Source organism: Eimeria necatrix, genomic scaffold (assembly GCF_000499385.1).
Source record: "Eimeria necatrix Houghton genomic scaffold, Enh_scaff648, whole genome shotgun sequence".
Classification (NCBI taxonomy): domain Eukaryota; phylum Apicomplexa; class Conoidasida; order Eucoccidiorida; family Eimeriidae; genus Eimeria; species Eimeria necatrix.
Window position 1 is genome coordinate 6,823 of NW_013651718.1, and position 14,877 is coordinate 21,699.

Consider the following 14,877-nt stretch of genomic DNA (forward strand, 5'->3'; position numbering starts at 1 on the left):
GCAGCAGCTGCTGCTGCTGCTGCTGCTGCTGCGTGTCTTGCGGCTTCCAGCGGCTCCAGGAGCAGCAGCAAAAGGCGCATGCAGCCCCAAAGTTGAGAATTTGAATTTAATTAAATAAAAGAAAGAATTTGGATTTAATTTAAATAAATAAATAATTTGTTTTTATTTAAATAAAATCACTTCAGGAAAATAAACTTGAACAGCTTCCACAGCTGTCAACTGTGGGGCCCCACACCCCAACAAAGACAGCAAACACTTTACCCAGGGGCCCCCCGGGGGGCCCCCCGGGGGGCCCCCCGTGGGGGCCCCCGTGGGGGCCCCCGTGGGGGCCCCCGTGGGGGCCCCCGTGGGGGCCCCCGTGGGGGCCCCCGTGGGGGCCCCCGAGGGGCCCCCCTGGGGGCCCCCCGTGCCTTGTGTTTTAAGTGCAGCAGCAAAAGTTTCAGGAGACACTCCTGCGAACTGGCAAAGGTCTCCTTGCTGCAGCAGCAGCAGCTGCTGCTGCTGCTGCTGCCGCTGCAGCGCTTCTTGCTGCTGCTCCGCCACCCGTTCCTGCTCCTGCAGCAGCAGCTGCTGCTGCTGCACCTCCTGCTGCAGCAGCAGCTGCAGCTGCTGTTGCTGCTGCAGCAGCTGCAGCTGCTGTTGCTGCTGCAGCACCTGCTGCTGCTGCAGCGGTTGCGCCGGCTGCGGCAGCAGCACCTGCTGCAGCTGCAGCAGCTGCGGTTGCTGCTCCTGCTGCTGCTCCTCCTCCGACTGCTGCTCCTGCTGCTGCTCCTGCTGGAGGACGTGCTGCTGCTGCTGCTGCTGCTGCTGCTGCTGCTGCTGCTGCTGCTGCAGCGCATGCAAAGCCTCAGTGGGAGTTAAATCCCTTTCTAATCCAAAAGGCATTTGGCCATGAGTCAAAACTTGAAAAAGAAGAAACGCCAGCTGCAGCGACTCGTGGCGGATTTGCTGCTGCAGCTGCTGCTGCTCGAAGACGCACAGCGGCGCCGCTGCTGCTGCTGCTGCTGCTGCTGCTGCTGCTGCTGCTGCTGCTGCTGCGCAAGGCACTCGGTCTCCCGCTGCTGCAGTGGCCTCCAAGTCCGAAAGATAAACTTCCCCCCCAGCTGTCACTACAGCTGACTCCAAAGACAAAGCCCCAAAAGAAAGCCCCAATGCATGCAACTGCGCAACTGCATGCAGCAGCCGCAGCGCTGCATGCTCTCTTGCTGCAGCAGACAGCACCACGGGGGGCCCCCCGGGGGCCCCCAAAGGGGCCCCCAGGGCCCCCCGGGGGCTCCCGGGGGCCCCCCGGGGGGCCCCGGGGGCCCCCCGGGGGGCCCCGGGGGCCCCCAAAGGGGCCCCCAGGGGCCCCTCCGGGGCCCCGGGGGCCCCCTCTTCAGACTCTTCGGGAAGCGGGAGGGCCCCCGGGGGCCCCTGGCCGGCCAGGGGGGCCCCCAGGAGGGGCCCCCGGGCCTTTGCTGCTGCTGCTGCTGCTGCTGCTGCTGCAGCGTGGCGCCTTTTTGGGGCTGGCAGCCCCAAAAGCGCATGCAAAGTGCATGCAAAAGAAGGAGTTAAAGTTGCATGCGGAGAAAAGACAAAAAGTCCAGTCCAAGCAAAGTGTTGGGAAAATCTGGAGACTTCAGCAGCAAAAAGCGGCAGCAGCAGCGCGGAAGCTGCTGCTGCTGCTGCAGCAGGGACGCCTGCTGCTGCTGCGCGCTGCTGCAGCCGCTGCAGCAGCCGCAGCGCCCGCTGCGTGTGCTGCTCTGCTGCTGCTGCTGCTGCCAGCACTGCAGCAGGAAGCCCGGGGGGCTCCTCCGTGCTGCTGCTGCTGCGCTGCAGCAGCAGCAGCGGCCCAAAGGGCAGCCGCAGCTGCAGGGGGCCCCCATAAAGGGTACTCAGGGGGGCCCCCCCAGCCTCCAACTCAAATGCTGCAGCAAGGGGCCCCTGGTGGAGGGGCCCCCGGTTATAAAAGGGTACTTTCCGCAGCAGCAGCTGCTTCTCGGGGACAGAATAAACTTCAGCAAAAGTCAGAGCTGCTGCTGCTGCTGCTGCTGCTGCAGCAAGTGTGGGGCTGCTCGCTGCTGCTGCTGCTGCAGCAAGTGGGGGGCTGCTCAAGTCCGGCAGCGCCAAGTGCTGCAGCGCCCGCAGGCTTGCTGCTGCTGCTGCTGCTGCTGCTGCTGCTGCGGGTTCTGCTTCGCGGCCCGGCTGCCGCAGCAGCTGCGACGCAGCAGCAGACAGCTCCTGCAGCACCGCCTCAGTCTGCCACGCAGCAGCAGCAGCTGCTGCTGCAGCAGGAGCAGCAGCAGGAGCAGCAGCAAAAGGCGCTGCTGCTGCTGCTCCTGCTGCTGCTGGCTGCGCGCGCGCAGGGCCCTCCGGCTCAGATGGCAGCAGCTGCTGCTCAACGGGCGCAGCAGCAGCAGCAGCAGCAGCAGGAACCTGCTGCTGCAAGGGGTACTCAGGGGGCCCCCAGAGGGGTTCTTGGGGGCCCCCCGGGTACCCATAGGGGCCCCTGAGGGGCCCCCTGAGGGGCCCATAGGGCCCCTGCGGGGGCCCCAGGGGCACTTGGGTCTCGGGGGCCCTTGCGCGCCCGAGCTGCCGGCCCCTGCCAGCAGCAGCAGCAGCAGCAGGAGCAGCAGCAGCAGCAGCAGCAGGGCCTGCGGCCACTTGGACCACTCGCGGAGGCTGCCGCTGCTGCCCCCGCCGCTGCTGCTGCTGCTGCTGCTGCTGCTGCTGCTGCAGGGGGCCCCCCCACCCTACCCTTCTTTGGGGCCTCTGGAAGAGCTGGTGGGGCTCGAGGGGCCTCGTGGGGGGCCTCTGGGGGCCCCTGGGCCGCTCGCGCCTGGCCTGCAGGAAAGACTGCTGCTGCTGCTGCTGCTGCTGCTGCTGCTGCTGCTGCTGCTGCTGCGCTGCTGCTGCGCTGCTGCGCGATGCAGAGGCCCAAAGGAGACACAGGAGGGGCAGAAGTCCTAAAATGGACTTCATTTTGAAAAGAGTGAAAAGAAGAAAATCTCGCAAAAGAGGCCGCGCTATCGCTAGGGCATTCTGGCGGCGGCGGGAGCCCGGGCGATTCAGAACTCAGGTCTTTGGCGGAAATATTTGTTTCTTTTCAGTGAATTTAACTTTAATTCAAATAAATAAATTAAATTCAGAAAAAGCAGAAGAAAATGGCGCATTCTTCTTGCAGATCAGCTGCCGGAGGCTCCCGAGCACAGCATCGGGAGAGGCGGCAGATGGACTTCAAGAAGAGAATCGAAACTGCCTTTTTTTCCGGAGTTTTTGCATGCGTTTGGATTCAAAATAAAAGAAATTTCTTCTTTTTAATATTAGCGCCATTAAAGGGCTTTTGATCCGGCCTTTGTTGCAGTGGACCGTCGGCGCCGCAGCCGATTTGCTGGCAGCGGGAGCCCGCGAACCGAAGTTGAACTTTCGGAAAAGAAGCGGAAAAAAACCAGTTCTTTCGCCCGTTTTCGTTTCATTTGAACGGAAAAATAATCACTTTTCAAATTTCCCGATATTTCCCCCTTTTCAGCGACTCCAAAGGCCTCAAAAATGAAGCCAAACATCCGTTCGCGGGCCGTACCAACCGCAGCCGAAACGTGTACATACACCACGTACAGCTTTCTTGCACGGGTCTTCATTTCCGCAATTTTATTTCTTTTTACTTCACTTTTGCTCCTTTTTATTTCTTTTTGGGATTTTCCCTCCGAATTTAATGATTTATGAACTAATTCGCGCTCAATTTCCGCAAAAGGAGCCTCAGATCCACCCCTTTTCCACCCACCAAGACCTCTTCCATTCCCACCAAAGCCGCTCCGTTCAAAAATCTGAATTTGCGTTGAAGACTTTAATTTCTTTAATTTGAATTATTTTATTTCTTCAATTGTTCTCAAGATAAAAAAAAGTAAGTTTTGGAAGATCCCGCAATAGTTCATTAAGTCGAGTCTGAACAGAAAGCTGCAATGCAGCACTGCGGACTCCCGCAAACACTCGCCAAAACCCTAAACCCTAAACCCTAAACCCTAAACCCTAAACCCTTTGTTTAACACTAATTGCGCGGAAGGTGTTTGGAGAAACTGCATTGAATTCAAATTCCAATTCAAGAGTTGTTCTGTCGCTGAGGTGTCTGGACAGAAAGCACAAATCTTGTCGAAATCACGCTGCCAAGAAAGTGGGCGCAGCAGCAGCAGCAGCAGCAGCAGCAGCAGAACTTGCTGCTGCTGCAGCGCGGTGCCAGCAGCAGCAGCAGCAGCAGCAGTCCGCTGCTGCTGCAGCAACTCCCAGCTGCCGCCGCGCCCCGCGAATCCCCCGTGCCCTCTCCCGCTGCAGCAGCAGCAGCCGAGCAGCAGCAGCTGCAGCAGCAGCTGCAGCAGCTGCTGCAGCAGCTGCAGCAGGCGCTCCCGCTGCAGCGCGCGCAGCTCCTGCGGCCGTTCGAGCTGCAACTTGACCGCCGCAGCAGCAGCAGCAGCAGCAGCAGCAGCAGCTACTTGCTGTCTCCCGTTTTGTTCTCGATAATTCCCTTTTTAACTCCTCGAATATCATATTCAGATCTGTCACAAAACTTCGACAAATCATTAAACTGAACTCTCCCGTCATCTACTGTTGTGGGGCCCCCCATCTTGTGCACTCCGGTGTATGTACTCTTGTCGTCGTGGAAACGAACTTTCTCCGCCTTCGTCCCCGTCAATATCGGACCCTCGCTGCCCTCTGCAGCAGCAGCAGCAGCAGCAGCAGCAGCAGCAGCAGCAGCAGCAGCAGCAGCAGCGGCGGAACGGCGTTCACAGCGCGTCGGGGCGCCCTCCCAGCTGTCTATACACCCCACGAGCTGCCTATACACCCGAAGAGCTGCCTATACACCCCAAGAGCCAACTGCCCATACACCCCAACTGAGCTGCCCATACACCACACGAGCTGCCTATACACCCCAAAACAGCTGCCCATACACCCCAAAACAGCTGCCTATACACCCCAAAACAGCTGCCTATACACCCGAAGAGCTGCCTATACACCCCAACTCAGCTGCCTATACACCCCAAAACAGCTGCCTATACACCCAAAACAGCTGCCCATACACCCCACGAGCTGCCTATACACCCCAGGAGCCGCCTATACACCCCACGAGCTGCCTATACACCCCAACTGAGCTGCCTATACACCCGAAGAGCTGCCTGTACACCCGAACCTGTTGCGAGCTTCTGCTGGAGCGTTTGGAGGTCCATTTTGGTTTTTTCTGCGAGGAGTTGGAGGGCTTGTTGGAACTGTTGAAAAGAAATCTTTTTGCTGCCTCTGTCTTTGACTTTGGCGAAAAGCAAGTCTGCTTCTGCTGCTGTCAGTTTGCTGCTGCTGCTGCTGCTGCTGCTGCTCAACACCCCACAGTCCTTCAGCATTTTCGCGAAGGTCCTTCCGTCCATTTCCGCGGCCCCCTTCGTGTACACGCGAAACGCCTCCTCCAGACTCATCCTGCAGCAGCAGCAGCAGCAGCAGCAGCAGCAGCAGCAGCAGCAGCAGGTGCAGCAGCAGCAGCAGCAGGTGCAGCAGCAGCAGCAGCGTCTGCAGCAGCAGCAGCAGCAGCAGCAGCAGCGGGGCGCGCGAGCAAGAGGGACAACAGGCCGCGCGGCTAAGGGGTGAAGCGGGCCTGCCAGGACACAATCGCTCCTGCTGCTCCTGCTGCTGCTGCTGCTGCTGCTGCTGCTGCTGCTGCTGCTGCTGCTGCTGCTGCTGCTGCTGCTGTCTCAGTGAGGGGTGGGGAATTGGTTTGTTTGGTTTGCTTCGAATAAAAAGCAGCAGCAGCAACTGGCCAAAGTGCAGCACTTCGATGCTGCGCCGGGGTGTAGCTACACACGAGCCTCGCTGCTGCTGCTGCTGCTGCTGCTGCGCTGCAGCAGCAGCAGCAGCTGCTGCTGCAGCGGGAAAACGCGGAATTGACTGCAGCAAAGCCTCTAAGACTTCAATAAAGTGCAAATAAATGCAAAGAATTAAAATTAAAATCAACTGCAGCAGCTGCTGCTGCAGCGCAGCAGCTGCTGCTGCTGCACACGAACCACTGGCCCAAACTCACTTGCTGCTGCTTCGAATCTTTTCTGGAAATTACCCCTCGAGAATCTCCGCAAAGAAATTTAAACTCCTTTAAAAGTCAACAATTAACAATTCTGCTGCGAATGGTGTGCGCCTTGCTGCTGCTGCTGCTGCTGCTGCTGCTGCAGCAGCAGCAGCAGCAGCAGCAGCAGCAGCGGCGGAGGCAGCAGCAGCGGGCAGGGGCTCGTTCCGCTGCTTTCGTGGCCTTCTTTTCGGCAGCAGCAGCAAAAGCGAAAAGAATTAAAAGTTTAAATTATTTCTTTTTGAATTTAATTATTTAATTCTACTTTTTGCTGCGGCAGCAAAATGCTGCTGCTGCTGCTGCTGCTGCTGCTGCTGCTGCTGCGTTCCCGGGCACGCAGCAGCAGCAGCGAAGGCCGAGAGGCAGCAAATTCCTCTTTTGTGTCCTTTTTGTTTATTTTTTGCCACTTCCACCATTTATTTATATTTTAAGTATTTAATTTTTATTTTTACTTTTTTATTTATTTATTTTTCCTTCTTTTCTCTTTTCTCCACTCAAAAGCCCTTCTGGCATCTGCTGCTGCTGCTGCTGCTGCTGCTGCTGCTGCTGCTGCTGCTGCTGGTGTGTTGCTGCCACCGCTGCTGTGCTGCTACTGCTGCTGCTGCTGTTGCTGTTGCTGCTGCTGCCTGTGTATTATTGCCACCTGTGTTGCTGCCACTGCTGCTGCTGCTTCTGCTGCTGCTGCTTCTGCTGCTGCTGCTATTGCTGCTGCTGCTGCTGCTGCTGCCTCAAACCTACAAGTCCCTAGCGGGGTCGAGCAGCAAAAAGATTTATTAAAATTTAATTTACAAAAAGTGAATTGTGGGGCTTCAAATAAATCCATTTTAATTTAATTTAATTTAATTTAATTTAATTTAATTTAATTTTGTTTTATTTTATTTGATTAAAATGAACTTTCCGAAAATAAACATTTCCAGTCAAGGACCCTGAGGCCCACGGGCCCTCTGGGGCCCCCCAGGGGCCCCTAGGGGCCCCAGGGCAATCAAGGGCAAGGGTTTAGGGTTTAGGGTTTAGGGTTTAGGGTTTAGCGAGTGTGTGGAGGCCCTTGGCTAGGGTTTAGGACTAGGTAATGGAGGGATTGTTTAAATGGAATAAATTTGGATTTAATTTAAAGTAAAAAGTGAACACAAGCCGGGGTGTACGTACACCTCAGCTGAGGGCCGTTCAGGTGTCTGCAGAGACAGCAGAAAACGGCTTAAAATTTCCAACTTGAGGGTTTAGGGTTTAGGGTTTAGGGTTTAGGGTTTAGCTTTGTTTCGTTTTTTCTTTTTTTTGGCTCATTGTACTTCAATCGAAAGCAAAACTGAACTCTATACTGCAGGGAGAGAAGGGAAAAAGTAAAAGAATGCTTTCGGTCTTGAAATGGCAAATGTGTAGACTCGCGAGTTTTGAATTTGGGAATTTCCGGAAAGAAAGAGGAAAACTTGGTGCATTTGCGGCGTTTGAGCACCCAAAAAGTCAAAAACAAAGACAGAAATGATAATTGAAAAGAAAAAAGCTCAAAAAGAATTAAAATGAATCAAAAATGGCCAACTTGTGCGAAATTTCAAAGATCACTTCAGCCACGTTCCCGGGTGTACGTACACCCCAGACTCCCAGCGCGCTCCGCGCGCCCGAAAGCGCCGAAAAAAAGGCCAAATAAACTTCAAATAATAAATTTTAGAATTAATTTATGAAATGCTTTTCAAATAAAAAGTTAAATTTAAAAAAAAAGGAAAAAAGTCAAGGAATTTGTCGCGGATTCCGTCCGCTCGGGGCCGGGGGCCCCGGAGCCGCGGAGTCGCCCGCGCGTTTCTTTGCTTAAAAACGGAGAAATGGAATCTTTGTTGAATTAAAAAGAAATAAATTTGAATTTCTTTTATTAATTTGATTTATTTTTCTTTTTTTTGTTTCTTTTTTCCCAACTTGGAGCTCTTTGGGGCCTCCTGCTGCTCCCTCAAACTCCAAATGGCTTTTCCCAGACCCAGCTTGTCTTTGAACTCCACTTCTGCTTAATTTGCTGCTTATTCGGGCCATTTGGGCCCCAGACTGCTGCTGCTGCTGCTGCTGCTGCAGCTGCTGCTGCTGCTGCTGCTGCTGCTGCTGCAGTCTGCAGGTCATTTGGACCTTTAGGGATTTAATTTGTTTTTCGTTTCAATTTTTTTTGAGTTCAATTTCTTTTCGGAGTTCAAACTTCTCCATATCTCACAGAGGCATTACAGGAACCCCAGCAGCAGCAGCAGCAGCAGCAGGAGCAGCAGCAGCAGCAGCAGCAGCAGCAGCAGCAGCAGCAGCAGCAGCAGCAGCAAAATGAAGCTGAGAGGCAGCAAATGCCTCTTTTGGCACTTTTTGTTTTTTCTTCTTTTTGCCATTTTGCAAATGGCAAAAGCAGAATGGAATCTTCGAACTTTAAAAGGAGTCCCTAAGCCAAAAAAGGTAATTAATTAATTAATTAAATTAATTAAATTAAATTAATTAATTAAATTAATTAATTATATCAATTAATTAATTAATTAATTAGTTTAATTAATTAATTTAATTAATTTAATTAATTAATTAAATTAATTAAATAATAATCTGTTTAATTTTTTAATTTTCTGCAGAAAGGAATTTTTTCTTTTCTTTCCAGAAAAGGAAATGGGCCGGACTTCTTTCCAGAAGTTGAAGAAGAAGGCGTCAGCCCATTTTGCTGCTGCTGCTGCTGCTGCTGCTGCCGCTGCTGCTGCTGCTGCTGCTGCTGCTGCTGCTCATTTTGCTGCTGTTGCTGCTGCTGCTGCTCGTTTTGCTTCTGTTGCTGCTGCTGCTGCTGCTCATTTTGCTCCCGCTGCTGCTGCTGCTGCTGCTAATTTTGCTGTGCGTCAGATTTAAGGCTTAGGGTTTAGGGTTTAGGATTTAGGGTTTAGGGTTTAGGGTTTAGGGTTTAGGGGTTAGGGTTTGCATGCAGGAGAAGGCGTTTTTGAATGCGTGTATACTTTCAATGACAAATATGTTCGGCCCCGGCTCAGGTTTGTTATTTTTATTTTTATTTTTATTTTTATTTATTTTTTATTTTTTAATTTTGTTTTTATTTCCTCTTTTTATTATTTTTATCTTTTTTATTTTGTTTGATTGTTATTTTTTCATTTATTATTTGTTTATTCAGTTTTGAAATTATTAATTAATTTTATTTGTTTTTGTTTTTGTTATTTTATTTGTCTCTTTTTGATTTTTAATTAATTTCTTATTTCCTCATTTATTATTTTTTTAATTTGTTTTTCTAAATCCATTTATTCGATTTTTATTTATTGTGTTTTCATTTATTTTTTATTACTGGTTATTTGCATTTATCTAATTATCTGTTTTTATTTTTAATTAATTTAATTAATTAATTAATCAATTAGTTGATTAATCAATTAATGATTTTATCTATTGATTAATTTGTTTATTTACTTATTTATTCTCTTTATTCTTTATTTGTTTAATTTAATTAATTTTACTTCAAGTTAATTAATTTTATTTAAATTCAATCAAATCAAATGAATTTAATTTAATTTAATTAATCAAATTTAATTAATTTAATTAATTTAATTTAATTTAATTTAATTTAATTTAATTTAATTTAATTTAATTTTTATTTAAATTCATTTTGCAGACCAACTGGAGCTGACGACCACCGAAGGAGTTTTTGTCGTCGAAATCACCGTAACTGTAAATCAAATAAATAAATAAATAAATAAATAAATAAATAAATAAATAAATAAGTTAATTAATTAATTAATTAGTTAATTAATTAATTATTTAATTAATTATTAATGGAAAATAGATAAATAAATTGATTAATTAATTAATTATTTAATTAGTTAATTAGTTAAAGGAAGAATAAATGAAAAGTATGCAAAAAATGAAAAACAAGAAATGCAGAATTTAGAAAAATAATAAATGAAAAATAGGAAATGAATTTCTGAAAATAAATAAATAAATAAATTAAATAAATTGTTTTTATTTATTTATTTTCAGAGTGTTGGAATAGACTTTCCCACAAGAGCTTTTTTACAAGACATAATTTCTTTTTTGGAAAAAGAAATGAAAAAAGCAAAAAAGAAAATTCATCCGGACTCCGAAGAAAGAGAACGTCAGCTGTACAGACACCTCAAACCCCTCCTGCTGCTGCTGCTGCTGCTGCTGCTGCTGTTGCTGCTGCTGCTGCTGCTGCTGCTGCTGTTTCGGCTGCTGTTGCTGCTTTTGTGAGACTCGCTGTTCTTGTTGCTGCTGCTGCTGTGCCTGCGGGACCCGCTGCTGCTGCTGCTGCTGCTGCTGCTGCTGCTGCGATCGCTCTTGCTGCTGCTGCTGCTGCTGCTGGTAGTTTGCAAATTAAATAAATAAAAAAATGATTATTTTGTTTTTTAATTCAGTAAAGTACACAAGTGTGAGGGCTTTTTCGTTGGGAGAAAAAGGCCTTGAGAGGTCTCGCGCGGTGCTGAAGTTCAGCGGTGAGTTTCGGGTGTACGTACACCTGAATTCTTGCTGCTGTTTTCTTTTTTTTTCTTTCCGCTTTTCTTTTATCAATTCTTTTCTTTTTATTTTCTTTCGATTGCTTCTTTTTCTTCTTTTCACTTTTTGTTAATTGTTTCTTTTTTCATTTCTTAATGAGCTCTTGTGCAATCGGCTCCCTGATTCGCTACTGCTTCGCTCTCCCAAACCCTAAACCCTAAACCCTAAACCCTAAACCCTAGCAGCTGGGGCGGAGGTTTTGCTTTTGATCAAATGAGAGTCTACTGACTGTTTGAAATAGTTTGAATTGGTTTTTTATTATTTGTTAATTCATTAAAATATGCTCTATTGTTTTATTATTTATTTATTTTATTTAATTCATTTATTTTAATTTATTTGATTTATTTAATTTATTTTAATCTGTTTCATTTATTTATTTATTTGCTGCAGCCTTCGCCGCTGAAGCGTCAAGATGAAGGGCCCTGGATTTCGAAGATTTCAAGATTGATGAAACAAATTAAAAACAAAAAGAATAAAATAAATAAATAAATAAATATTTATTTATTTATTTGTTTATTTATTTTATTCTTTAAAATGAATTATTTGGTTTTTTGAAAAACAAAAAAGAAACAAACAAAACAAATGGAGTGTATGTACGCCGCAACGCGTCGTTGGTTTGTTTTTTTCGAAAGAAATAAATTTGATTTATTTCAAAAACAAATAAATAAATAAACAAATAAAATAAATAAATAAATAAATAAAATAAATAAACAAATAAATAAATAAAAATAAATAATGGGGAAATAACGGAGGGAAATGCATGCATTTGTTTGCCGGGTGTACAGACGGCGTTTCCTCTAAAGGAGACTGCAGAAGCGAAAAGTCTTTTTGCAATTTTAATTCTTTTTAAATGTTTTAAATGTTTTAGATGTTTTAAATCTTTTAAATGTTTTAAATATTTTAAATGTTCTAAATGTTTTAAATGTTTTAAACGTTTTAGATGTCTTAGTGCTTTGAACGTTTTAAATGTTTTAAATGTTTTGGACGTTTTAAATGTTTTAAACGTTTTAAATGTTTTAGATGTTTTAAATGTCTAAAATGCTTTAGATGTTTTAAATGTTTTAGATGTTTAAAGTGTTTTAAAAGTTTTAAAAGTTTTAAATAATTTGAACATTTCCATTTCCAAAACACTTTTGCAGATTCTCCCACTCAAGCTCCGAATCTCACGCACTTGTGTTTCTACTTCTTTGCAAATGCACAAAAATTAATTCCTTATTTCGCATGCATGCATGCATGCATGCATGCAGTCCTACTTTTGCATGCATGCATGCATGCATGCATGCATGCATGCATGCATGCATGAGATGTGCATTTTGGGGTCCATTATCTGGGATTTGCAAAGGCACAAATAAAAGCTAAAGGACTTCTTTTGGAATTAAATTTGCGAAATAAAATTAAAAAAGAAATTGCGAAAATTGCATGCAAAGAAGCGAGGTGTCGAGACACCGCAGAGCGGGGGCGTTTTTTGGGGTGTATGTACAGTGCACTCGCAAAGATGCGAAGTGGACTTTTTGGAAATGGGATTTTCATTTAAATTGCAATTTGGCATTTTAAATGAAATAAAGTCTTTAATTTTAAATGAATAAAGTCTTTAATTTGCTCCAAGACTTTGCAAAAATGTGAAAAGTCCATTCTGCAAAAGTGAATTAAAAAAATTCGTTTTTGCAAATGGCCGCGTTTTTGTTTTTGAAATAAAAACGTGAAAATAGTTATTTGGGAAATGAGGAACTTACTTTGCTTTTGAACGAATTTTGAAGCATTTAAATGCGTTTAAATGAGTTTAAATGCATTTAAATGCATTTAAATGAATGTAAATGCATTTAAATTCATTTAAATGCATTTAAATAAATGCAAGTGCATTTAAATTCATTTAAATGCCTTTAAATGGATTCAAATGAATCTAAGTTCATTTGTATGCATTTGAATGCATTTGAATTCATTTAAATGCATTTAAAAGCATTTAAATCCATTTAAATGCTTTTAAATTCATTTAAATGCATTTAATTGGACTTAAATGAATTTAAAAGCATTTAAATGCATTTAAATGCATTTAAATGCATTTAAATGCACATATATGCTTTTAAATGAATTTAAATGAATTTATTTGTCTGCATGCAAATGCAAAAAGAGCTCTCGGGTGTCTGTCTCCTTTTTGTTGCTGCTGAGGAGACAAAAAGAGACATTTGGGACTTTAAAAGATGAAAAGTTTTTTCGGATTTGTTTTTAAACTTTTATTTTAAATTCAACTTTCATTATTCCTTCTCCTTTCAAGAAGAGTTCAATTACTTCAAAAAGAAATAATTAAACCCTTTTTGCAAAATCAATTTAAATGCAAATTTGCCAATTAATTCACTTTTGCAATCTATTTAGTTGGGGGGCATTTTAAAAGTCTTTTTTTCCTTTCTTTTCGTCTTCTTTCAAAAGCAAAGTCACTTACAAGTTTATAACTGCAAATATCCGAAAAAATATTCAAAATAAAGATAAAAAGATTAAAAAAAGGATTAAAAATGTTTAAAATAAACCCAAAATGCACTTTAATTCATTTAACGATCATTTCTCCGCGCAAAGTCGCTCAAAAGGCCGTACGTGTACGTACACCTGCGGTGAAATGAAACAAGCGAAAATGCTTTTGAGAATTTTTTTTCGAAATTTGGAGCTTTTTCGGAGCCCCAGGGCCCAAAAAAGAAAACATTTTGAATTGTTTTGATTTAAATTCGCGAAAAAGGATCAAAAACGACAAATTTTGGGGCAATTTGCGCAAATTTGCGAATTCGAGGTGTACGTACGCACAGCCTGAGGTGTACAGACACCTGGGAACTTGCACTGCTGCAGCTTTTGCTGCGCGAGCGCCGCCGAGCGAATTAGTGGCTTTTCTTTTGACAAAAAGAAGCGGAATTGTCTTTAAAAGGATTAATTTAATTAAATTCAGAAGAAGCACTTCAAAAAAGGAATTCAAAGAGTCCGGAAAGACCATTGGAGCTGCTGCTGGCCTCCCGCTGGGCCGGCGCGGCGTTTTCGCCGCTCTCGGGCCTACAAATGGTTTAATTTTTCCATTTATTTATTTATTTTATTTATTTATTTATTTATTTTGTTTATTTTGAAGAAAAAGAAATAAAATTGACCCTTTTTTGCTCTTTCTGCTGCTGCCCGCCGCTGCCGACGGGCGCTCGCAGCAGCCGCTGCTGCCTCTGTCTTTCCCGCCTCCCCAGAAGCCCAAACAAATAAATAAACAAATAAATAAACAAATAATAATAAATAATAAATAAATAAATAATAATTGCCAATTAACTCATTATTTGCCTCCTTACTCCCTGAACAACCAAAGAGCGGTGAGCAGCAGCAGCAGCAGCAGCAGCAGCAGCAGCAGCAGCAGCAGCAGCAGACAGCCACAAAACGAGGCATTTGGCTTCGGCAGCAGCCCCAGCCATAATTAATTAAGACTTTTCGGACTGTTGTTTTTGTCTTCATTAATTAATTCTGCAAACAAAAGTATTGCTGCTGCAGCTGCTGCTGCTCCGAAGTTGCCCCCAGCAGCAGCAGCAAAAGCCCGAGCAGCAGCAAAAGCAGCAGCAGCAGCAACAGCAGCAGCGGCAGCAGCAACAGCAGCAGAAACAGCAGCAGCGAAGCCACCAAACGGACCGCAGCAGCCGCAGCTGCGGCAAACTACAAGCAGCAGCAGCAGAAACAGCAGCAGCAACAGCAGCAGCAACAGAAACAGCAGCAACAGCAGCAGCAGCAGCAGCAGCAGCAGCAGCCAATGGGGCAATCCGCAACAAAATCTGGCGTCGTAATATGGGGCCCCCCAGTGAGTCCCCACTTTCCCCTTTATCTCTTTAAATTAATTTAATTAAATAAATTAAATAAATTAATTTAATAAATTAATTTAATTAAATTAATTAAATAAATTAAATTAATTTTAATTATTTTAATTCATTTTAATTCTTTTGCTGCTGCTTTTGTGTCTCCTTAAGGACCCCGAGAGCACCAGCGGGTCCGGGGGGCCCCCCCGGGGGCCCCCCGGGGGCCCCCCCGGGGGGGGCCCCCCGTTGGGGGCCCCCCTGAGCGCAGCAGCAGCAGCAGCTGCTGCTGCTGCTGCTGCTGCAGCAGGGGGGCCGCTGCTGCAGCTGCGGCCCGTGGAAGGACTTGCTGCTGCTGCTGTTGCTGCTGCTGCTGCGGGGCAGCAGCACTTTTTGTGCTGCTGCAGCAGCGGAGAAGTTGTGGGGTGGGGGTCCAACAAAAGGAGACAATTAGGGTTTGAAGGAGACACTTTTTGGCCGCGGGCCCGCGTGCTGAAG

General features: G+C 45.7%; 2 protein-coding genes across 2 annotated transcripts; both read right to left on the reverse strand.

Annotated features, from left to right (window-relative positions):
- Positions 1 to 162: 162 nt before the first annotated feature.
- On the reverse strand, positions 163 to 2,961 carry ENH_00068450 (hypothetical protein, conserved; the record flags this gene model as incomplete). The annotated part of the gene is made up of 1 exon (XM_013577417.1): positions 163 to 2,961. One exon carries the CDS (start codon positions 2,959 to 2,961, stop codon positions 163 to 165), a length of 2,799 nt encoding a protein of 932 aa, XP_013432871.1.
- Positions 2,962 to 4,459: 1,498 nt separating this feature from the next.
- On the reverse strand, positions 4,460 to 5,435 carry ENH_00068460 (p25-alpha family protein, related; the record flags this gene model as incomplete). Its single annotated transcript, XM_013577418.1, has 2 exons — positions 4,460 to 4,683; positions 5,159 to 5,435. 2 exons carry the CDS (start codon positions 5,433 to 5,435, stop codon positions 4,460 to 4,462), a joined length of 501 nt encoding a protein of 166 aa, XP_013432872.1.
- Positions 5,436 to 14,877: the final 9,442 nt, after the last annotated feature.